This window comes from Vanellus vanellus (assembly GCF_965231255.1).
Source record: "Vanellus vanellus genome assembly, chromosome: 22".
Lineage (NCBI taxonomy): Eukaryota > Metazoa > Chordata > Aves > Charadriiformes > Charadriidae > Vanellus > Vanellus vanellus.
This window is the reverse complement of record NC_138927.1, coordinates 3,581,560-3,605,914: the sequence shown is the minus strand read 5'-3', so window position 1 is coordinate 3,605,914 and position 24,355 is coordinate 3,581,560. Positions and strand designations below refer to the sequence as shown.

Genomic DNA, 24,355 nt, shown 5'->3' with positions numbered 1-24,355 from the left:
CCTTACTACACGGAGTCCTTGTCTTTCATCTTGTGTTACACTAAACGGTAATTAATCAGGGCTTTTCCTGTAGCCATCCATGACAAACAAAATCCCACACTCTGTTTAACTTGGATTCCAAAACACAAACCCTACAAAATCCAGGTGACCGGCTGTTCCGTAGCTCCACATAAAAGTCTCCTCTGTGCTTCAGATGCTGCAATAATGGCCGGGAGCTGAAAATGAACATTAAGAGGAATAAGCGATACACAGAAAAAAAGCCCAGAGAGATTAACAGCTCAACAGAACGTTGGCCGAGATTCTCACAAACCACCCCAAAAGATTGGCTCGCACATCGAGGGAACGTGGCCCAAAGCCTCACGTCAACCTCTCTCCTAGAAGGAAACGCATGAGCTATTTTAAGCTCAGCAGCAGCAGTAAACAGGCTTCAGCGGGCAATCTTTGCTGGCCTCCGCGCTCCCAAATTGTTCTCCACGTAAGGGCCCGAGGGTCTCTATGTCCACAGCTCTCCTAAAAACTGGGGGACGTCACTCGTGACGGCTCAGGCTAAGCATTACCAACTTTCTTTGCGCCGAGGCAGGTCCAAAAGAGAACGAAGGGCACACAGGGTAGCGCTGCTGCAGCATGGGAACAGAACGATCTAGAAAGCGTTTAACAGCAGAACATAAAGAAAACCTTCTTTACATCACCTCCGAACTGCCGCTCTATTGAACAGGCACTTTTCTAGAAAACGGGCGTCGTCTGAGCGTTCAGCACCACTGAGAAGCTACAAAGGAAGAAAAAAAAGCACTCTGCTCTCTTCCACCTCTCTGCTGCCTCTGGAACACTACCGGCACCCGCGGGAAACATTCACATCCTTAAATTCCGAGTAACTGCAGGTTAGGACACTCTTAACAGCCCACAGCACAGTCGGATGCACAGCAGGAGGAAAAAATTCACAGCAGATGAGGACGCAGGGGGTTCAGTAGTCCTCTTGTTCCACCTGTTCAGAGATATGCTAAATCCAGTATATGTCACCACTCCCCTCATATTCACAGCGCATTTACCATTGCTGTTGATAAAAAGACCAGAGACTGACAAAGATATCATAATTATGGACACAAACAAAGGTGTAGTAGAAGTAGGCTTTATGAAAGTATTTAAATTTTGTGGCAAATCTCTGCATCAACATGGGCAGGGAGGCAACTAAATGCTTTGCAGTAGCAATTTCAGTTACCCAAACTATTTCTTGGATAGACATTTATTACAGGTAGTTTATCTGTTCCTATTTCTCAAAGAGTTTAAGGCACAAAAGCCTGAAAAGGGCTTATAACATGTACATAAGTGCTATTATTTTCACTGTCACCTCTAATGCAACATAATATTAGCTTAAATATATTGCTTGTCCATCCAGCTTATACATCATCCAGTAGAAAACTGCTTTCCAAGCTAGCAACAATTTGTTGCACAATATATCGATTAGATTGCTCTGACCCGTTTTTTTTTGCTGCAAGATCTTCGGTTTCACCGTATTTGCTCTGACAGGACAGTGGAAGACGCGATGAAATCTTAACATCTTAATGAGACCATCAAGGTGCGTCCACAATGAAAAAAAGGCATGATACACAAAATAACATTTAGACAAGGTTGCTGGTAAAAGTGTTTTAAACTGCTTGACTGATGGGGAATTATTTCCTCCCACGCAGATGGAGAGGCAAGCCAAACGTGCAAGAGACCACCAGGTAGAAGGCATCGGTCTGTAGCAGTTTTATAACTCTCCTTTCTGTCTTTACTCTCCAAAATGCTCTTCAGGTAGATTGCTTAAAAACACCGAGCTATAAACTTGCTAGCTCAAGATCACAGCTTAGGTTAAGCAGAACATAAGCTTCTTTCCCGTGCTCAAGTCACAGCAACCTTACCCAGTCACTAGAAAGCTTTTGAGACATTTTAGTGGTATGTGACAATGATTCTTTTAAAATAACACATTCATGATCAAGTGACTGAGGACAGTTAAATGGGCAGCAAAACAGAAAGATGGGCAGGAACCAAAATGCAAAGGGTAATTTTACTTAAAAGACCAACTTTTTTATTGTACGTTGGAGTAGTCTTTCCCCTGTGCCATCTCGTCGAAAGTTTATAAATTACAATTCCCAAGAAGTATCAAGAGTTCATTTCAAGACAAAAGGAATAAAACTGTTGCAGTTCTAACTTTCACCATGAATAAAAGTTACCATGATGCTCCTACGATACTCATTCTGTACAGGAAAGGCCACAGTCCTCCTGTACTTCGAGTAACAGACCTGGGTGGAGAAAGGGCCACCCCTCGCTACTGCAGGATCCAGGTGCAGCGTAACAGTCCGGAGCGCACTGGCGGGTTTGTCATACAGACACAGCGCCTCAGCAACGAGGCTATAACACGGCTGGAATCTCTGACGAGACAGTGTCCAAAGGCTGCCAATGACAGTCCATCAAGGCATCGTAGAGCTCTTCGCTCTGTTCCATAAACTGTTTATTTGCTTCATGGACATCCAACTGAGGCGTCGGATCTAAAGGAGGAAAGACAGAAAGACAAATAGGTCGCACGCCAAACGTGTTAAGAAAAAACCCCACACCCCGTAAACATGTTAGTTTTATTAAAACAAATTCAGGGGGAGTCATAAAACATTCCCAGCGCTTGCCCAATCATGACCCTGACTGGATTAGCCCTAATAAATCTTTCTGCAATGGGATAAGAAATAACTACATCCAAGTATGTCCCTCTTTCCAGTGGTGATTGCCCCCACAGCAGAGTCAACAGAGAGAACGCATACCTGCACCTCGCAGCCCAGTGTAGCCACTTAAACTGCCAAAGAAGGTGGGTTGGCACTAAGGCACCGGACTGCAAAGTGGAGGAGTGGAGGCGCAGGCACACGTTCCGTTCTGCTCCCTCCACTACAGGGTCAGAGTGGATGGCTGGGGATGGAAGCGTCTTACGCTGCTGCAACAAGAGTCACCAGAGCTCGTCTGCCAAAGCCTCGAACACAGAATCATAGAATCACAGAATGGTTAGAGTTGGAAGGGACCTTAAAGATCATCTATTTCCAACCCCCTGCCATGGGCAGGGACACCTCCCACCAGCCCAGGTTGCTCCAAGCCCTGTCCAACCCGGCCTTGAACACCTCCAGGGATGGGGCAGCCACAGCTGCTCTGGGCAACCTGCGTCAGGGGCTCACCACCCGCACAGTCAAGAATTTCTTCCTGATATCTCATCTCAATCTCTCCTCTTCCAGTTTAAAACCATTACCCTCATCCCATGGCTTCCCTCCCTGATCAAGAGTCCCTCCCCAGCTCTCCTGAAGCCCCTTTAGATACTGGAAGGGGCTCTAAGGTCTCCCCGGAGCCTTCTCTTCTCCAGGCTGAACACCCCAACTCTCTCAGCCTGTCCTCACAGTAGAGGGGCTCTGGCCCTCAGATCATCTTCATGGTCTCCTCTGGACCTGCTCCAACACGTCTGTGTCCTTCTGATGTTGTTGGCCCCAGAGCTGGACGCAATACTCCAGTTGGGGTCTCCCCAGAGCAGAGTAGAGGGGCAGAATCCCCTCTCTCGACCTGCTGGCCACACTTCTTTTGATACAACATTTCACAGTTAGCAACCAAAGAAGTGCCAGCGACACCCAGTGAATTATCTATGAACACGTTCCCGGTTTTACAGTTGGAAGAAATGTTTGTAAAGCATTTTGGAGCTGGATAGCAATCCAGTCGGTACAATTCTACTGCTACCAATGCACGCTTAACATTTCACAGAAATCAACTCGTCATATTCCCCAAACCACCTGTAGCTCACCTAACAGCACCCACCATCTAAAGCTCGAGTTACCAGACTAGCTCAATCACATGGGTTAGTACGCGACTATCAGAGTGCAAAGCAACCAGCCGGCTGAATGGAAAAACTACAAAACACATCAGGAATAAATTGCTTGTAAACATGTTCGCTTTTAGCTACATCACAGGAGAACAGAATTAAGGAAAAGGAATGATTCATTGGCAATACATTATTGCAGTTTCCTACTAATTTCAACACATTAATTTAATCAATGAGAAAAAGATACGCCAGAGACATTCTAACTATAGTACTGGTGTGTGAGTTTCACAGAAAGGAAAGCTCTCTGTAATGCTTTTAAAGCCACTAAGGGCTTCCTCATTGACATCATTACTGATACCTATGGATCCTGTAAAAGATCCAGCTGCTTTCTACTGTTACCATCTGATTTCTGATTTTTTTTTTTTTTTAAAGAAGAAGATACACTATTCCACTCAAGACAGAAATTTGGAACTGCTAGTATGAAATGTTTTTCTTGCATCAATAAATGAAAACTGCTTTTATGTATATCCGAAACACCAACATGCTTTAGTAGCCCATTTCAAGCAACGACTGCTAAAGCAAATATTTTGTCAGTGTGCTAACTGATATTATTTCTTTTTTAAACTAAAACCACAGTGAAGTATCCTGGGCTCTAAATTCCAAGATTTTACAGAAAACCAGAATATCTACATTGTTTTTATAGCACACCAGAAAAAATACTTAAAAAAAGGATAAAAGTTTGAGTACTATAGAAGATTAAAATCTCAATGGTAGTGAAGTCAATTAGTTTCCATCCTAACAAGGTTCAGACTGGAACAGGAATGGTAAAATAAGGTTGCAATTGCGCTCGGTGATAGTGACCCACAAATTTTCTCAGAACTCAGATTTATTCAAGGACAGAGGTATATTATGCATTGAAATTACGGGTCAATTTGAGAAAGACTATGTCTAATCAGTGCAGAACAAACAGACAACTTCAACATCGAATTCAAGAAACGTACCTTCCAATGCATCCTCACCAACTTCTTCATATGACTGCAAGGAAAAAAAAAACCCACTTAGGACAGCAGATATTTATCTTTTGTTTTATGAACATCACCTGTTAATTACTACTGTCATACACTGACTTTTATATCTGACTGATTACAATGAAATTCTTCACACATAAGCCCCATGTTCCACTCCCAACAGATTCCACGGGGCAGATCCCACACTAAACTCCTAACAGTGGTAGCAGTTCTTCAGATTCCTGTGGTGAAGCTGGGTGGCCATCCTGATCTGTTCTACGCTCTAAAACAAGGCTTACGAAGGATCCCAGAAGGCAGTCTTAGCACTGTCTGTCCAACTGCCTGTACCAAGAGAATCCTTCTATCATGATAACTGTATTACGAGACCCTTTGTGTCCCCCAGACCTTTTTACCCCTCCAGTCCCAGAAATATCCCCCACACGAGGCAACAGAACACACCAGGGTCTGCTAAACAGTTTTGCTTCCTCATCAAGTAGCTATAGTAAGACGCCAGAGCTTGACGATGAAATGTGCCCATCGCCGTTTTGTAAGCCACCTCGTGTTTCTGTGCTGAGAGGTCGCGCCGTCCTACCTGCATTGTGCTCTGCGTGTATCCGTACTGGGGATAGCTGTAGCTGTAACTGCCTGTGTTCTGGTCGTAGCCCCATTGGGCATAGTAGTTGTGATATTGTTGGTAATATTGGTTATAATTATAGTTGTACATCTGATTGTACTCCATTGGTTTCACACGATTACTTAAAAAAATAAAGCAGGAATAAGTTGCAATTAATGCAGAACAATTACGATAAAAAAGCAGTGAAATAGCTTAAGATACAATATGGTACATAAACAAGGCTTAGGCTAACATGCAAATTTCAGTCTTTAAAATATATTCACTATTTACTGTAGCAGTATTTATCATTTGCATACACTTGCAGAAAGAAAGAAGTGGTTTAAATTTAACACCCCTCCCTGTATTCATATTCACCTTCATTAATAAACATTGCTTTCATTCTTTATGAATTAATTTAGAATCACTTCCTGGCTGCGGGAAGGGAAGAGTTCAGGACTATGAGCCTCAGTTTAGAATGATCCTGAACCACGATGCAGATTCTTGGGTTCCCTTTTCCTTCTGATAAATAGAATCATAGAACGGTTTAGGTTGGAAGGGACCGTAAAGATCATCTCGTTCCAACCTCCCTGCCCTGGATGAAGTTAACTACTCTGCAGCTTCCTGAGACAAGGTACTGAGTCTTGCTTTACATGAAAAGTTAAAGACTTAGAGCTTCGCAAAAGAACTGGGGTTTTCTTTAGTAAGAATGGATAGAAACCTTTCCCTTCTGCCACTATCTTACAGATGCCTAAGCAATGACTGGTTCTCCCCATTCCCACTGAACTGGGTAATCTTCAATGCACAGAGTTGGAAGACCTCATGAAGTAAAAAGGACTATAAATAAAAAAATAAATAGCCTGTGAGCTGACTAAAATTCACGTTCCCAAGGAACTGGGAATCCCACCTGATTATCAAGATTTGAAATAATGAGATGACAAATATTGTTTGAAAATGAAAATATGTCACACATAAAGCTATGTCTAATGATGGAATTAGTGAGAAGTAGGAGGAGGAAAACATCAATCTTCTCACCACGATACATCCCCTTTTTCTGCTTTTTTCTCCCTTATCCCCCAAAGACTTCTCAGGTCACTGAAAATCTAAATATTATTCAAATAGGGAGCAATTACTATTATTCGTATTACCCTAGTGCTACGAGCCCCAAGTCAGACCAGGATCTCATTGTATCAGGTTCTGAACAAACACAGAAAAAAAAGTTAATCCCTGCCCCAAAAGACTTATATTTAGTAGACATTATAATAGAATTAGCAAGGTAATTGAGCTTTGCTATCCAGAAATCAATAAACAGATTTAGACTATTTCAATTTAATGCAAAGGAACATATACTTTAAAAATAACCACATTTAAAAACAGTGTGTGTATGTGTGTGTATTTAAGAATGTATACAAACAAAACTAGTGTAAAATGCTTTGTCTTGATCTAATGCTATATTTTCTTTGAATTCCTGTGCATTCTGATACTCTAGGTACTTTACTGTATTCGTGGGTATTCCTTCACTTTGTGATGGAAACATCCAGGAAACATACCCAAACCACTAAAAGGCATTTAAAAATACACGTGATTTCATATCACAGTGCTCTTACAGGCACGTCTGGCTGCTCTCATACTCACGCTTTTGGTATAGCCACACTCAAGCGTACAGGTTTAGAGCCCAATCCCACAGCTCCTTGACACTCCGTCAGTGCTCTTTTCTGTTCCAGTTCATCCGTGAATTTCACGAACCCGTAACCTCTGCAGAGATACAGAATAACTCGTATAAAACAAAACCAAAAAAGCCATGCCACTTCTTTTTTTTTTTTTTTTTTTAATATTTACAGTGAAGTAAAAATTGGTTTTGAAAAACACAGCAAAGGGAACACTTTTGCTAGGGCTGTCCCTGCTTTTAGTAGAGATTAAATGATTCCGTCCTCCAGTTGCCTCATTTGCAAAAGGCTTGAAGCCCTACATCTGGGCTTTATCAGTACTTTCAAGGGCTTCACAAAAGTAAAGTAATTCTTGTGCCAGTGGATTCTGGGGAATTGGAAGTGAACTGACAGGAGACATGTCGAAATGCATGAACTGACAGTAGCAAAGCCTTAAATCTATACTGGGAGGATACAGATAATCTAAACAGTTGCAAGTCAGCACAGGATTGACAAGACATAGGCACCGTTTATATTGAAAACTGCCCCACTGCGAAGGAAAACATTGCTTTTCTGTAGGATTGACTGAGATACACTTTCCAATCAAGTCCTTTTTTCAATGGGAAAATATTCAAATAGGCTTTATGGCATTCCGAAGAACCTCACGGCCCCATTAGCATTCTCAAGATTGGAACCGAAAATGAGCTCTTAACGTCAAGTTGCTAAAACTTGCTCTGACAGCACAACTTGAACAGGGATAGCGCACAGCCAGCAGCCCCTCAACTCTGCGGCAATCCTTCACTGCGATGCTCGCAGTACCGTCCGTCAGCCAGATGGAAAATAGTAATTCCCCTCCAACCCCAAAGGTCCTTTGCGTGACATTCTGATGCTGTAGTGAGTCAGAAGCAATGCAACAGCATCCAAGAGGGCAGTGCCAGGATCCCAAGATGGGATGGGCTGCCTCACGCAGCAGAAAGATCAAAGACTTAGGTGTGGGAGGGAAAGAGGAATCCATCTAGGTAAAGGAAGGAGTTTGGGAGGGAAAGGGCTTGTCTACCTGGGGAAAAGAACGAGCCGTAAGCAAGGGAGTAAATTTACAGCATATTATCTATTCTGTGGGAACTCTTAAACACCAAGTAACACGCTGTTTTGAAAGCGGCATCACCTATTACTCGTAGTAGGTCCACACTGGAAGCTATTACAGAGCAGTTGGTGCCCCATAAAATGCAGTATCTTGCACAGCAAGCCATAAACACAAGTCCAAATATGTATTTTTATACACATAAGCACGTATGTATATGTACTCCTCACATACAGAAGACCAAATCAAAGCTCAGGCTTATCTATATACAAACTAAATAATTAAGCAAGAGCAAAAATCTACATGGGTACAGTCTGTTTAATTTGCCCTCTGGGAAAAGACTGTGGCAAATTAAACCAGTGCAAGTCAAGTTTTAAATCAGTTTAAGTCAGTTTCAGGTGTCTGCACACAAAGGTGTGTAAGCTTCTAAGCTGCTACAAAGACTCCTGCAGCCTTTTGGATGGGACCAGGAGTGCGAAAGTGAAACTGGGAATACTGGCAGTTCCAAAATAGAGACGGATAGATAAAGAGTTGGATGTAGTGCATAGGAATAGATGGTGGTTGCGGCAAGGGAGACAGTTATTCTTCCAACTTTTCCAGACACTTAGTCTTTTCACACCAATGGCTAACCCAAATTTTAGTACAGAAGAAAACCCATCAAGAAATCATTTCTTCATGGCCGGGACCTCCCTGACAGACATTCTGTCCTGTCCCCGCAGTTAGAAGCCCCCCAGCCTGCACCCTCAGCAGAAAGCAAAGAAGCAGGCACAGCACTACGGTGTCAGGCTCCAAGCTCCTCTCTTGCCTGGACAAGAGGTGCTGGCAGGAGGCCTTCCTGATCTACCAGCCCCGGCTGGAAGGGCCAGGGCTTCCCTAGGTGCGTCCACAAGCCCCAGGTTCCTCTCTCGCACCACACTGACACTTACAGTTGCCTCAGCTTTGAATAACTGCACAAGTCACAACAAAGCCCCTGGCAGCAACACCCCAGCACTGCCAGGGGAGACAGCTGTGCTCTTCCCAGCAACAGGCCTTTAAGTCCCTGCTCCTTCCCCACTTCCCAAAGCCCAACTAATGGCCCAACCTCCATCATCCAACACCTATTTTGTAGGCAGAGACTGAAGCAGATGCAGCAAAACAAGAACTGCTGGGTTTACATCTCTGAGGAGGAGGCGGCACCCGGAGCCCACCCTGGCGGTGTCAGTCTCAGGTGAGGTGGCAGTCGGAGCATAAGAGTGACTTAACAGCCAGAGAGTGACTGAGCAGCTCTGCAAGAGGTTCAGGTTGCACATGAAGAAGGACTTCATTACTAGGGAGATAGTGCAGCTCTGGAACGGGCTGCCCAGACAGGTTGTATTATCTCCATCCTGGGAGGCTTTCCAGGCTACACAATTCACGGCTGACCTGATCTGGCATTGGCAGCAGTCCTGCTCAGAGTGGGAAGCTGGACCAGAGACCTCCAGAGGTTCCTTCAAACCAACATGTCTAAGACTGAGAAGTCTTATGTGAGAAAGAGGGGAGATCTACATCTGTATTCTATGTCTTATCACAACGTTCTCACAGGTATTATATCAGAATATTGTGTTTCATTGAAGCCACATTGTTTTGAAAACAAGGATGCTCACCAACTGGCCCCTCTTCTAGGAAAATACAGGTTCATTTTCTGCTATTTAGAAAATGTCTTAATAACATTAAGAAATTTGACTTTTTGACATCTGTTTTTGGCAAGACATTTCCAGTAAAGATGAACAAGGCAGCTACTAAGTACCTGACAATGAATCATAGCTTTGTTTGCCCTACCCTATTTGAAACAAAAACCTGTAAAGCTTTCACAGGAATATACACTCAGTAGCCTAAACACTGTAAAAACACAATTCTATGTGAGTCCAGGAAGACAGTCTTTCAAGATTATTTAGACGTTTTCCAGCATTTTCAGAAGTGCAGTAACATACTGCCAACACATGAAGGGCATCACACTGACAAAGGAGCGACAATACGCTGTGGTGACTATCAAAACCCAAGCACAATGTAGACCGAATGTCCAAGAACATTGTATTTTAAGATTACTAAAATCTATGCTGATAGAACTACTCTTTTTTCCCTTGCTGCATTTTATCTTGCCTGATGCTGCATGTGAAGTGAAAGAAAAGAATGAATAAAAGATCACTTACTTGGATACTCCCGCCTGGTCCAAAACAACTTTTCCACCTCTACACGATGGATAAACTTTAACAAAAAATTCATATAACATGCCATCATCCACATCAGGAGTCAGGTCTCCCACAAAAAGTGAATATTCTGGACTAAAGAAATAAAAAGAAAACTTCTTAAGTACAATGATACAAAAGAAGAGGCCCGCTGAGTGACAGCAAACATTTAGCCTAAATATTTGACTTCAGATAAAAGTGATATTAAAAGACCATTTAATGGATACTTTCAAGTGTCACCAGTTAAGTTGCTTACGTGACTAAAATTTTTATTGACGCTGCTTTTCCAAGTTAATTCAAGCAGCGGAACTAATCTACTCAGTACTGCTTTTTATTTGAAAATAATTTCGTTTTTTAGTTCTCACGGGATATGTCTGGATTACTAATATGGGAAGAAAACATTAAAGTTTCATTTACAAATTTGCTATTTCTGATACATTGATCTTAAATTATAATACCCAAATTAAGATACTTTGCTGCTAGAAAGCTGAAGTACTTTAAAAGACACTCCTGACAAATCTGCTCTGCCACACAAAAGACAAAGCATAAAACTGCCAGGCGTTCTAAATTATCTTCCCTCTGGTAAAGACTCATGGGCAAGTTGCTGGGCTCAGAAAGGCTATTTCATCCATCTCTATTTCCAGAGCAAATGGAACCATAAGAATTAGTTATCAGATGTCAGTCTCATTCTTGGCCCCATCTCTCACGCCTTGATTCTAATCTAAAAAGTTGGGTTTTTTTTTTTCTTTAAAAGGTTCATAAATAATCATCTAAAATACAAATATAATTGCCGAGATATGACTAATACTACACTAATAAATTGCAGGACTGTTGCTTTCACCCTCGTACACACCTGCCTGAACACCTCCTTGTGTTATTATTACTTCAACTGTGTAAGCGTTTCTGGGCAGGCATTATGAAAGGTACTCACACCACCCAACTTCAGGAGCCTAATCGAGCCTGTTTGCCTCCTTAGGCACCTTTCCCTGTCGATGGGGAAAGATGGGCTCCTCCGGAGGGCAATTCAGAGCGCCTCTCGCTCTCTTTGCTGACTGTTGTGGCACTCCAGCCAGTTAAGCCAGGTGGTGTGAAACCACTGCATTTATCTTCAGATGCTAAACACATTCACGGCATTATATAGGATTACGATGGGCTGCATCTGCAGATACACAGAAAGCGCTAACATGCTACAGCATCACAAACATCTACAGCATGTGCTCAGGCAGTTTAATGTAATCTACATTTTTAATTACGGGATTTGGTTACCTGTCACTGCTAGACCAAATGGTACAAATATTAGTTGCATGCATCTCCGGAACGCTCTCCTATCCAAATTTGCTAGCTGTACATTCCATCCAGCAATGACGAACTTGTGGGTTTACATATTTTGAATCCTCTTTGCAAGGCAATTGATACAGACCCATTAAGCAGGCAAAACTAATATTTGAATATTGAGTGTTTACCTGTTATCTGGCTGTTTTCCGTACGTTGCATAATTCAATTTAAATCGCTTTGCCTGAAACAAGGCAAAAATCAATCCAAACAATTAGGAAAAAATACAATAAGCTTATTATACACAACTTTCTAAAGGCTGACAGGTGTTCACTGCCGTCAGGCCACCCAGTTAAGGTATCAAGGACATTTTTATTTGACATCAGTACAGCTATAATAATGAAAATCATCAAAGAACCTGCACCAAGAGATTTGGCCTATCTTTATTTTAACAGTTTATAAAGCTAGTGAGAGAGAGGTGAACCTTACATACTGTCAAAATTTTGTATTGTTAAGGAAGACAGGAAAACAGAGGTGCTAACAACAAATATTAAATTACTTCTAATTTTAAGGTCTTAATGACAGCACAAACTGTTGGACATTTGTGATTTACAAGAATACTGGCAGACCGGAATCCACCACATCGGAAAATGGAATCAATCCCTGAGTCTGGAAGTATGGCTAAACACTTTCCTCTGGATGATGCACTCATTTAGTAAGATGCCAAATGGAGGTTTTTCTGAAAGCCTTACCTGTAATTGGACACTGGAAACCTCCCTAAACTTCATACCTGATTTGCTTTCTAAACAAGTTTCCCAGGAACCTAGATTTGTGCCCACTGGCACACCTGGAACTCACTGCCCCCATCCTACCAAGGTTCAGCAACTTGTGCCCAACTCACATTTAAGTCTAGACCGAGATCTAAGGAGCAGTTGGTCTTCTGCCTCAAAATCCCAAGGGTCCCAATCCCATGGCCATTCTTATACGATGCTTAGCACCCAACGACCCAAGCAGGCTCACCCCAGAGTGCAATGGTAATTGCTATTTTCTTCTGAAACATGTCTGACAGAGGAAGAAGCAAAGGATTGCACTCCTTTACTTTTGAACACTGGTGTCCAAACTCACCCAGGCAGTGGAAGACCTAAATTGGATTCCCTCATCAGCTTGAGGGGCTTCAAAACCATTTTTCTATCTCCCAACAGGCACCCAAAGCAGATACTCCTCTGCATTACACAATGGCACAGCAAGAACTCCAGGGGAATTTCGCCAAAGAAAGCAAACCTACTGTGAGTCCATAACCTAGAGATCAGGACGTTTGGGTAGTACAGTGGAGGCCCTAGCATGCTCCTGCTCCTTGTATGACATACTTGCTTCCCTCAAAGATAGCGTGAATAATTCTTGGGAAATAGAGCAAAGACTTAACTCTAGGCTATAATCCTGTTCCTTGCATGCTTGCATTCACTGGTGCATAGTGGTACACAACTCCTTCTGTGGACCATTTACAAGCTAACACAAAATTTAGATTCCACTGTGAAGCATTCATCTTTTTTTTTTTTTTTTTTTTTGGAGTTTGCTCTTCATTGCAGTATTTTGAGTCTAAAATCAATGAGAGACCTGAGAGTTCTTCCACTCAAATGGGAACTGGAGACACTAATTCTGTAAAACAGCAACAGCACCATGGCCCTCTGCTATTTCTTTGGCTGATTCAGTATTTAAAAATAAATAAAAGAGCCAGCCACATTCATTTTTCTGCAAACAAGAGAAAAAGTATCTAAATGCAAGAGAAGAGCTGGACAGTTGCCTGCTGAGTGCACTGATTCAGGCTGCCTACACTGGATCTCTGTCTGACATCTGTAATTCTCTCCATGTGTTATGTAAATCACCCCTCTATACAACACCGCGTTCTGAATTAAACTGTGGATAAAGGCAGGTATTCCCAAAACCAAACTTCAATTATTACATTAGTCCTTGCAAGAGCTGCTCTCTTTCTCTCTCCAGTGACTACAGAAGGCATCTGGGAAGATTAGCTTTCCTTAATCGGGGGCTCTGATTTGCAGTATAAGGGCACATTAAACAGGACAGGTGAAACAGATAACCTCCAGGCCTCTCATCTACCCCTGTTAAGAGGGAACGCCAACCTCTCAGGAAGGTTGCCCAAATAGCCCAAGGAGCAACACCTGAACTTCCCAGTTTCCTACTCAGGGTATTAACTACACTGAAATAGGCATCAGTTTACCTTACTATATCATACTGTAAGGGAGGTGATATTAGAGCTGCTTTGTGAACCAGTCATCCTAACTACTGCAGCCAACTTGTGTGGGTACAACGGACAGCTGTGTCAGCCGTCCCATTTTAATCTACTACACGTTCGAGTCAACATCCTAAAATTAGCCTCTATGACTACGATTCCTCCTCTTCTTTCTAACTATCTAGTTTTTATGTATGAGACATTTGTTATGTATTGCAATTATACAATGGACTAGCTCTTTCTCTACTGTAAATAGGTTTGAATAACTTTCGTTTTCTGAGGGTCAAGAATAATACAAGGTTAAAAGTCACATTAGTCTTGCAAATCAAAGTTACTCAAAACTCAGTGCGGACTTGCAAGTTCATCCTGTATATATAACACGACATACGCACTGTAATAAATTAATATGGAACGGCAAACAGAGAAACAGGAGGACTGTGGTAGGTACACTCCACCTATTTTTTCCTTGTTCTTCTGTGGTGTCTTATAAGTCCAACTCTGGTAATAGCAGAAAGGCTCAGAAATACATTTCTATACCCAAATTTTATCCAGACGTTCACACAGAAATTAGTATTTTTTCCAGCAATTTTCTGAGCATTAACAGTTTTCTGAGAACATTAATAATTTTATGCTCATTAATTCAACTCTAAAGGAAAGAAGAATCCCAGTTTGCTAACCATGAATTTGTCTGTAATCATTCAAAATACAGATTCTACACTATCTATTCCTTCCCAGTTTTGCTTCCCAACTGGCTGATTTCATTTACTTACCGGTGTAGCACCAGGAAGCGGTTTTCCATTGATTTTGTGTAAACATTTCTCTGCAGTAGCTAGATCTGCAAATTCTACAAAGCAATAGCCTGCTGGAATTCTGAACATACGACACAGGAGAGGAGAGAGAAAGATTTCAGATTTAAAACACATTTGAGAAGAAATATTATATTTTTAGATAACTGGTAGGAAATTTGCTACAGTTGCAATACTTAGAACAATTTCTTTTTCAAAGTATAAACCAAAAAGAAGCTATCAAAGTAATCTTGGATCTCGAGTAAAGTGATAGCCCCTACTTACCAGTAAGACGTGTCAACATAAGCACATAGAAAATAGTTTGGCTCACAATTAGTTCACTTCCTACTTTCACTGACTATACATTTTCCCACCCAAGTATGAACAACTGAAAACTGAAATTTCAACATTTACAAGAATATGAAACTATTCTGCATACAGTCACTCATTTTATTCCAAATGAACTCAAAAGGTTCTCCTACTGCTCTTTTTAAGTCAGACTTCCCACCTCCACCAGCATCATGTAACTGCACAACTGCAACGACTGACACCAACTAGTCACTGAAGCCTTCACAACCTCGGAGGTGTCATTCCCAGAGGGACTGTATGGCATACAGAGGGGCTGTATGGCATACATATGCTACTCTGAATGAGTGCTGAAGCACTGCAGGATGAGGGCCAAGCCTTGATTTGTTGATGGGGGTGTGTTGAAGAGCCAGCGATCGTCCTCTCCATTGCTATCACCAATATACCCATATTGTTGGCAGCAATGGCGAAAAGCTCAATGGGAAAATCACTGGAATATGGACAGGACCACAGGGATGGGCAGAGGGCAAACGGTTCAATCCAAATGCACAGGTAGAAGAAACTGAGAACAAGCATAAACAGTTACCCTGTCAACCTGTTTCGAATGATTTTTACACTCAGTACAAGCTCTCCCATGGTGGCAAATGCTCTTGAAACAAAGTTTTCATCCATATATGGCTCCAGCTATAAAAGCAAAAAAAAAAAAAAAAGTCAGATCAAGGCATCTACAAAAAGGAGAATTTATGTGTCAATGTCACCCTAAGCAGTTAAAACATTATTGAGAAGTATTTTACCCTTACACTTCAAAAAGAAGACTCATTTAAGAGGGTCGATGCCACTCAAAACCAGCAGGCATGCATGAACCAGGCTCAACAGTCTGCAAAGTGGAACCCAAGAGACAGCATGAATTTCAGAGAACAGGGAGCTTTCACAGAAGGACAAAAGCCACTCAGAAACATACAGCAACAAACTGAGCGTTCACTACACGGAGCAGGGGATAAGGAGATGGCAGGCTCCTTCTCTGTATGCCAGCGCGATCAGAACACAGGCGCGGCGCAGCCCGGGGTGCTATGATGAACGGGTGGCCTGCGTCAGGTAACACAGCCCCCACGGAGCCGGGGTCGGGGTCTGCAGAGCCGTGTCTACCTCGCATAACCATGGAGATACACAGGGCAGCACTTGGAGGGGAGACCTCGAATCGCGTCCCGCAGCAGGTCTTTGCTTTGCATTTCCCGTGGGTGCACTGACCATGTTTATGTCACAGGTGAGAGGGTGGCAGTGTGCATGTCGGAGTGTGTGTGAAGTGCAGGGCAGCGGTACTGGGTGAGTGAACACGCTGGACAGCAGGTGTCTGGATGGCATAAGTGAGTGAAAAGTATGAAATGGCACCATAATTTGGACCAAATATATGATGAAGGGACTGAGGGAAAAGGATGTCTCTCTGTGTAATAGAAAGTGGAGGAGAGAACTAACGGAAATTCAGGTTTTGTTCAATACACTTCAATAGGGAGCAGTGCATGTGACAGGTAACACAGGGCTGGGGTGTGGGGGAAACATATATAGCTCCATATAAGTATATATACCTGCGTGAGTATGACAGATGGCCTCGTGGTAACTGACAGCCCTCGAGTGTGTTCGTGTGTCTGTCAGGTACCAGGTGGCTCCATCACCTGTGTGCGCGACAGAAGGTGCAGACTCGCACAGCATCTGATAGTGGGTAACCATATTGCACTCGCACGTGCAAAAGGTGGTAGATGCCCTGCGAAGATGTGGGTGTAAAGCTGAAAGGACTCCGTTACATGTGCCAGAAGCAGGAGGCAGCACTACTCTGTACAGATACGCCGTGCAGAGCGTGATCCTGTGGTGTGTGTGCACAGGAAAGTCAGACTCATAAAGGCAACAGGTGACCGTCTCTTGGATATGCACTGTGTGTTTCAAAGAGCTGCAGCCTGCTTGTGAGAGAGGTGACTGAAAAAGAAGATGACCTTATGGTGGAGAGGTGGTAGATAACCCTTTGTGTGGGTAAAAGAAAAAGACAGCAGACCCCATGGGGTCCGCTTGCATGAGTGGCAGGCAGTGGAAGGCTTCCTGATGTGTCAGTGTATGTGTGTAATGCAACAGCAAACTTGGTGTGTGTGTATATGAGAAGCATCCAGTGGGATCCTTAGGGATGTGCTGGGCTGTGTGTACACACACAGGTGAGAGACTGAGGAAGACTACAGGGTGCAGGAGTGTGTGCAAGCAGGACTGCGCAATGTGCTGGTGTGAGTCTGTCAAAAAGGCACCGGAGAAAGATGTGCGTGCAAGAAACAGGCAACATATAGAAATTGTGATACACTGGCATAACTGCATATGCATGTCTATATGTACATGCAGGTGTATAAAAGCATGTGGCAGGCAGCAAGGGCACTACGATACAGTGGTGGGATTGTATATGTGACTGCAAACAGCAGGAGACAGTGCAGACACTACAATACGTGAGCACATATGTACAGGTGTGTGTGGGGGTGGCAAAGCACTACAACACGCTGGGTGTGCGTACGCCTATGTGAGCGTGTACAAAAGCGTGTGTGTACAGCGGCAGGCGGTGAGGGACACATGTATGAGGGTGTACGCAGTGTGTGTGAAAGGCAGACAAGGGACACTGTGGGGTGTGTATCACTGTGTGAGTGTGCCCGCGGTGTGCATGTGAGCAGGCAGAGAGAGACCCTAAGGTGAAGAAGCATCCATGAGTGTGAGTGTGCTGCCAGGTGCACATGCAGGCAGGAGTGAGGGAAATACTGTGGTGTGTAAGTGCTTAAGAGTGTGTGTGCATGTAGGAGAGTGCAAATCCTTATAAGTGTGTGAGTGCACCCGCAGGTGCGCACATTTGGGCAGGTAGTGAGGGATACTCTTGGATAGGAGCATACAAGCATGCGAGTGCAGGTAAGCATAAGTGCCTGTAAATGTGAGCACAAGCGTGTGAGCCTAGCAGCACAAGCAGGAGTGCAAGCATGTGAGTGTGTAAGCGCCTTAAGAGCGTATGACCACAAGCATGTAAGTACCCACAAGCACACGAGCATATAAAGCAGCGTACAAACCCTAGAAGCACGCAAGTGTACGGGCTTGCGAGTATGTGAACGAGTGTGTAAGTATCCTAATAGAGCATGAGGATGAAAGTGTGAGCACAGGTCAGTGCCCATGAGCGTACCTGCCCACCAGCGTGAGCGCAGGCAGCACGGAACACTGGTGTAAGTGCCACCAGCGTGCCTGTGACCCTGGCAGGTGGCCCTGGGGGGGAGTGTGTGCGTCTAACTGTGTCTGTGAGCGTGTAACTGCCCACGAACGTGCCTGCTGGGCCGGGGTTAGCATTCCTGAGCGTGTGTTTGTGTGTCAGTGTGTGTGTCAACCTGCGTGAGCCTGCCAGCGTGCACAGGAGCGAGTGTGCGTGAGAGTGTCAGTCAGCTCGGGAGTTTACCCGGGTGTCAGCGTGTGTGAGGGTCTGTGAGGCTGTGTCAGCGCGTGAGGGTGTCGGTGCGAGAGTGTCAGCCGGTGTGAGGGTGTCAGTCAGTCAGTCGGTGTGAGGGTGTCAGTCAGTGTGAGGGTGTCAGTCAGTCAGTCAGTGTGAGGGTGTCAGTCAGTCAGTCAGTGTGAGGGTGTCAGTCGGTCGGTGTGAGGGTGTCAAGCCGGTCGGTGTGAGGGTGTCAAGCCGGTCGGTGTGAGGGTGTCAAGCCGGTCGGTGTGAGGGTGTCAGTCGGTCGGTGTGAGGGTGTCAAGCCGGTCGGTGTGAGGGTGTCAGTCGGTCGGTGTGAGGGTGTCAGTCGGTCGGTGTGAGGGTGTCAAGCCGGTCGGTGTGAGGGTGTCAGTCGGTCGGTGTGAGGGTGTCAGTCGGTCGGTGTGAGGGTGTCAAGCCGGTCGGTGTGAGGGTGTCAGTCGGTCGGTGTGAGGGTGTCAGTCGGTCAGTCAGTGCACCCCAGCCCGCCGTCGCCCCGGGGCCGCCCGCCCCACTGCCCTCCCGCCGGCCAGGCCGCCCCGCTCGCTGCCCGCCTCACAAAGCCCCGCGCGGGTCCCGGCCGGACACTCACGTCCCCCATCCACAGGCTGGCTGCCATGCTGCTCCCGCAGGCCCCGCGGCGGGCTCAGCGGGGCCGCGGCTTTCGCCTCCCGGCTCGGCTCGGCTCGGCTCGGCCCCGCCGCCGCTGCCGCCACCGCCGCCGCCACCGCCGCCGGCGTCTCCTCACGCCGAGCCCGCGGCCCGCTCCGCCGCCGCGCTGCCCCGCCGCCTCCTCCGCGGCGCCCGGCGGGCGGAGAGAGCGGCGCCCCCGCCGCCACGGCCGCCCCCGGCCCGCGGCAGCGCCCCCTGTCGGCAGGAGGAGCGACAGCCGCGCGGGCGGGAGGGGGGCGCGCAAGATGGAGGCGGGTGTGAGGAGAGGGAAGAGGGATGGGGGGACCGGAGGGTTCCCCGGGGGACAGGAGCGGCGGGGAGCGGGGGTGGTGAGGCAGGGAAGAGATGGCCGCCCCGGGAGAAGGTCTGTGTCTTAAAATGGGTGGAAAAGCAGCCGGGCAGGGTGCCCACCTGGGCTGGAGAGGGGCAGCGCTGGGGCCTCCCTCAGTGCCGCTGTTCTGGAGACACATCCGAGGATTTCGGCTCTTTCTGAGAAGGCACAGGGTGTTTCCAGCCCCTTTAATGGGGCAAGAAAGTGGGGTCTGTTGCATACTCCAAAGTTGGACGTGTGAGAAGAGAAATACAACAGACCGCAAATTTCCCAATTAAAAGATCCTTGTGTTTTTCTGAGACGGGGGTTGAATTCGATTTAGCACTCCGAGCTGACAACCCCGGCCCCCACGCATCATGGGATTGCCTTAAAAAAAAAAAAATAATCATGAGGCTTTTAAATGAAGAAAAGAATTAATTACTTCATATAGTAGTACGCAGGACTGTGCTGTGCCCTGCGTAAATATCATGGAAACTCATTGCGTATCCCAAATAATTTGGTGTAGTAAGTGGGTAGCATTCCTGCCATTGTGGTGTTTTAAAAGCCCTTTGGTCATCTCTTCGAGGTTTTCTTGCAGGGGTCGGGGGCGCTGGAATAAGCTGTGTGGAAGCTTTTCAGCTCTCTGCTGTGAGTTTGCAGCTGCTGTCGGCGCTGGCACACGGTTTACGAAGTTGGACACTTCTTGACCATGTCAGCAGAGGGCCAAAAGCTCAGTGAAGTTTATTGGGCTGAGGAGGTTTGTGGGAGGCCATAATCCCTGCTCCCTTCTACCCAACAGGGCATAGAATCACAGAATGGTTTGGGTTGGAAGGGACCTTGAAGATCATCTTGTTCCACCCCCCTGCCCTGGGCAGGGACACCTCCCCCCAGCCCAGGTTGCTCCAAGCCCCATCCAACCCGGCCTTGAACACCTCCAGGGATAGGGCAGCCACAGCTTCTCGGGGCAACCTGCGCCAGGGGCTCACCACCCTCTCAGGGAAGAATTTCTTCCTAATATCTAATCTAAATCTCCCCTCTTTCCAGTTTAAAACCACTCCCCCTCATCCCATGGCTCCCCTTCCTGATCACAAGTCCCTCCCCAGCTCTCCTGGAACCCCTTTAGGCACTGGAAGGGGCTCTGAGGTCCCCCCGGAGCCTTCTCTTCTCCAGAATCTGTGCTCCAAATCCCAGCCAAACCGGGGCTGCCCCCGGCTCTGAGATTAGACCAGTTGGCAGGCAGGAGATCTGGTCTTCAGGGTTATCAACCCAGCACGTGGGGTTGGATTGGGTACAGTGTAATTCTCCCTCTTCTCCTCTTTACTCCCCCAGGCCTTCGACAGCAAGGGTGGCAGTTCCTGGAGCAAGTGAGACCACTAGTTATGATGGAGCAGAGACAAATGGACCTGGAGCACCGAGGGCTGCGTGCTTGTGAGCTGGTTGGTATTTCGGTGTCACCCAACACTTTGTGAGCCCTGTAGCCTCTTATGGAAGGCCAAGCATGGGGCAGAGCTGCTAAAGCACCGGCTGTGCTTGTACAGTCACCGCGGCATGCCATAAATCCAGCCGATGATGACAGGGACACTCCAAACCCTCCGGATTATTTATTGCCTCTGTGGCTGCTGGGTCTCGGCGAGCAGAATTGTCGCTGCTCTGCTGTTTGCAGCCCGTGAGAGGGCAGCACACGGCCGCCGGTTGTTGGCTGGGGGTTTTCAGGTGGTGAAATTGGGCGTCGTAACAGTGCGATGAGAGCAGCACCGGGCGATGGAGCCAACCCTCCGAAAAGTCTTCTGAAGCAACGTGTGAGTGTTCGCTTAAATCTTGCCCCGGAGCATCCTCATTCCAGTGACTAATGTGTGAAACCAACCAGGAGTAGAACGAAGAGTTAACTTGCTCTGCTTTTCCCTGTGGATGAAAAGCATAATGAACATTGGCCCTTACTACATTTCTGCGGGAGACTGTGAAAATCCTTCATCTTCATACTGGGCAGGATCTGTATCTTCATCATCATTCTGCAGCATGGCCAGTACTGGTTGCTGTAGAATGTCAACTCTTCAGCAGTCATGAGTGTGCAAGAATCATAAGATTAAAAACATATTTTCAGTTTATTTGTTTTATGATTTTTGAGTCCCTAGGGCACCCTCAGGTCATGTTTCCACGCTCTTCCCTACAACATTGCAAAATCTGGCATAAAACCAAGACAGCTAGCAAGACCCGGAGCTGGTAACTCTGTTGAATAAAGACATTTGGTTGTCAAGTAGCACATTTTGTGTCTTGGGGTCACTGGCAACCTGGTCTCACAAATTCACCCCCTTTGGAGTCCCTGCCGAGACTGCCTTCAGGTGTCAGCTCTCAGGATGGTTTGGATTTTTTTTTTTTTTTTTTGCAATCATTCATCCACTGGTTAGCACTGAGCTTTGCTTTGTAGAGTCCACAGAGCTGTCGCTCGTTCTCTGTTATTACCTTACAACTACTCAAAGCCAGTAGTTTGTCATTTGATGAAGTGAGTCCAGTATCTTTAATAACTCCTTTCCATTTTTCCTTCCAGCTGAGTAATACAGAACTTGCTTTTCCTGGGATAATCCATAGAGATGGATGTTGGGCAATGAAAATGCAAAAGGAAGCCAGGATCATGTGATTGTGTTGGACAAGGAGAAGGTAAGAATTTTATATTCGGCGTTGTATCTGAAGTGACTGCTGTTTATGCACCTAACCTTGTGATAGAGCAAAAAGACTGCCAGAATAATGTTATTACCTGAAAAACTGTTTATTCCCCCTTAAAAGTTTGTGAACTGGCAGCTTATAATAAGAAGACATGGGGATTCCTCTGTCCTGCGTGGATGTCAGCAGTCAGCAGCTGAAATGTCTGTATATCTTGTCACCTCTGCTGGGACAGTAGGGATTTCTTGGTCTAGGATCTTGGTCCTAAAATCTGCTGAGTAAATTCCAATTGGCATTTGCTGGAATCCACTGGAGGGGTGATCCATGAGCCTCCCCCCCCCGGACTGGGTAATGCTGGCACTCTGTTTCCTAGCCGGTCACTAGGAGCTCAGCCTGTTGAAGGGCCCAATCCTGTGAGCTTCAGAGCTCAGTAACTTTGATTGGAGTCAAGGGTCACTCAGTACCTCCTGGGAGGAGGCCCTGAGTGGTCTCAGTTTTTAAAATAAATGGCTTTGAGCATGAGAATTTGGCCTAGGAGATTTTAATTTGAATTTGCTATTTTTAGCTTGAGCTTGAAACTGACTCAAATAGTTTTTCTGCCTTTGGTACTGTATGTTACTGTGTTAGAGCCTTCCGTGTTGTTGGTCTCGCAGGCGCCAAGGCTGTCCTCCAACTTAGACAACTGTAGCCAATGGACTGAGATCAGGGATGCATTTGGCCAGGGATAATTGAAATAATAAATAAAATTAAATAAAATAGAGATACATAAAGCAAAACTTTGAGCTTGGAATGGCTTCTGAGATTCTGAAAGTGATTTAAGTAATATGGGAGAAAATATGCAATGTAATCTGTTTTCCATTATTGCATGAGATGGTATGTCTTAAAATTTGATCAAAACCATTTTTTAATATAATGAAGATAATGCAGCTTACAGTGATACAGAGGTCTGGGATCTTTTTTTTCAATGTAATATTTGCAAATTATCGTAGGCTTTACATTCTTATTTATTTATTGATAAGACTTGCTATCCCTATCTTGATCTCACAGCAAGTAAAAATAATTTCTGACTTAGTTCTGCCTACCAGTGGTATTTTTGAAGGAAGTAGTAGAAGTAGTAAAAGTAGTAAAAGCTCATTTCTGATATGTATGGGCCTGCTAGTTTTCTTATCCAAACCCAATTTGTTGTATATCAACACAGTGCAGTGGTAGAGACCTGACGTTCTCTTATTTAAGAAAAAATGAAGACAATAAAGTGGTAGTCCCCTGTTCATCTTTCTCTGGTACTGTGGGTGTTGTAAGATACCCCAACAAAGCCAAGATCAAATAGGACAAGGACACTCTGTTCCTGTTCCTTTGAAGGAATATCTTTCAAGCTTGAGTGACTTCTGACCTGAATGGCTGTGAGCAACGACATATAGAGTTCAGTGTGGAGAATACCTATGCACATCGGTGAGCAAGCAGGGCTAGAAGAATTTATTCCCAGATCTCTCAGTTTTCCTCTCTATGAGCATATGTGCTCCTTTGCTGGTTTTGCATTCCTATTCTCACACCATCAGTCAATCCTCATTCCTCTATGGTTTTTATCCACTTCATATCTTTGCTGAGGGATGTCCTTACTCGCTCCTCTGAGGGAATTTCTTTGGAGGCCTCATCTATCCCCACAGGGATCAAATAATAGACCGCTGTGTCTCACCACAGCGGGATTCAACAAAGGCCATCTTGGATTGTGGATGTCATTTACCAGGAATGGGGTCAAAAAAGTAGTAGTCTGTTTTCTTCCTTGGTACTACAGGGAATTCACCCTCAGAAAATTTATGAAAATGTCAGTAGGTCAAATAAGAGTGTTCCGGATGTTCACAGTAATAATTTACTAGCTGGCAGGGCTCATTTGTTTACATCCTCCATAAGGATCCCATGGGACAGACTTAATCCTGCTTTTGGATATTAGATTGAGAGTAGCTCTTAGGGTATCTGCCAGGATGTTTGTAGTCCATACGCAGTCAGCTGTGGGATCTTATGCCAATGATGTTTTAAGGTAAAATAAATAAATAGGCTTTTTCATCCCATCAATGAGCATGCTGTGTGACTCCAAAAGTGGTTCAGCTAATGAGTTGATACAAACACTTCTGATGTTGTGGAAAACAGAAGCCCCAGTCTGTTTAAACTGTTACTGTCTGATTTCAAGACAACAGACCACCCAACAGGTCTTGCAAACGCATTGTTTAAATGGAGCCAGCACAGGGGAAGGCACTGGGCATCGGCTG

General features: G+C 45.2%; 1 protein-coding gene across 2 annotated transcripts; it reads right to left on the bottom strand.

Annotated features, from left to right (window-relative positions):
* Positions 1-1,115: 1,115 nt before the first annotated feature.
* On the bottom strand, positions 1,116-19,119 carry TRNAU1AP (tRNA selenocysteine 1 associated protein 1). 2 transcript variants are annotated; one of them, XM_082494048.1, is made up of 10 exons: positions 19,044-19,103; positions 15,780-15,856; positions 15,566-15,663; positions 14,659-14,758; positions 11,832-11,884; positions 10,333-10,464; positions 7,073-7,192; positions 5,420-5,582; positions 4,822-4,855; positions 1,116-2,525 (listed from the first exon to the last, which is right to left on the bottom strand). In XM_082494048.1, the coding sequence occupies exons 3-10, from the start codon at positions 15,649-15,651 to the stop codon at positions 2,389-2,391; spliced, it is 825 nt and encodes a 274-aa protein (XP_082350174.1). In that variant the 5' UTR covers positions 15,652-15,663; positions 15,780-15,856; positions 19,044-19,103; the 3' UTR covers positions 1,116-2,388. The 2 variants fall into 2 exon arrangements, with proteins under 2 accessions (XP_082350174.1, XP_082350173.1); XM_082494047.1 differs by lacking the exon at positions 15,780-15,856 and having other exon boundaries at positions 19,044-19,119.
* Positions 19,120-24,355: the final 5,236 nt, after the last annotated feature.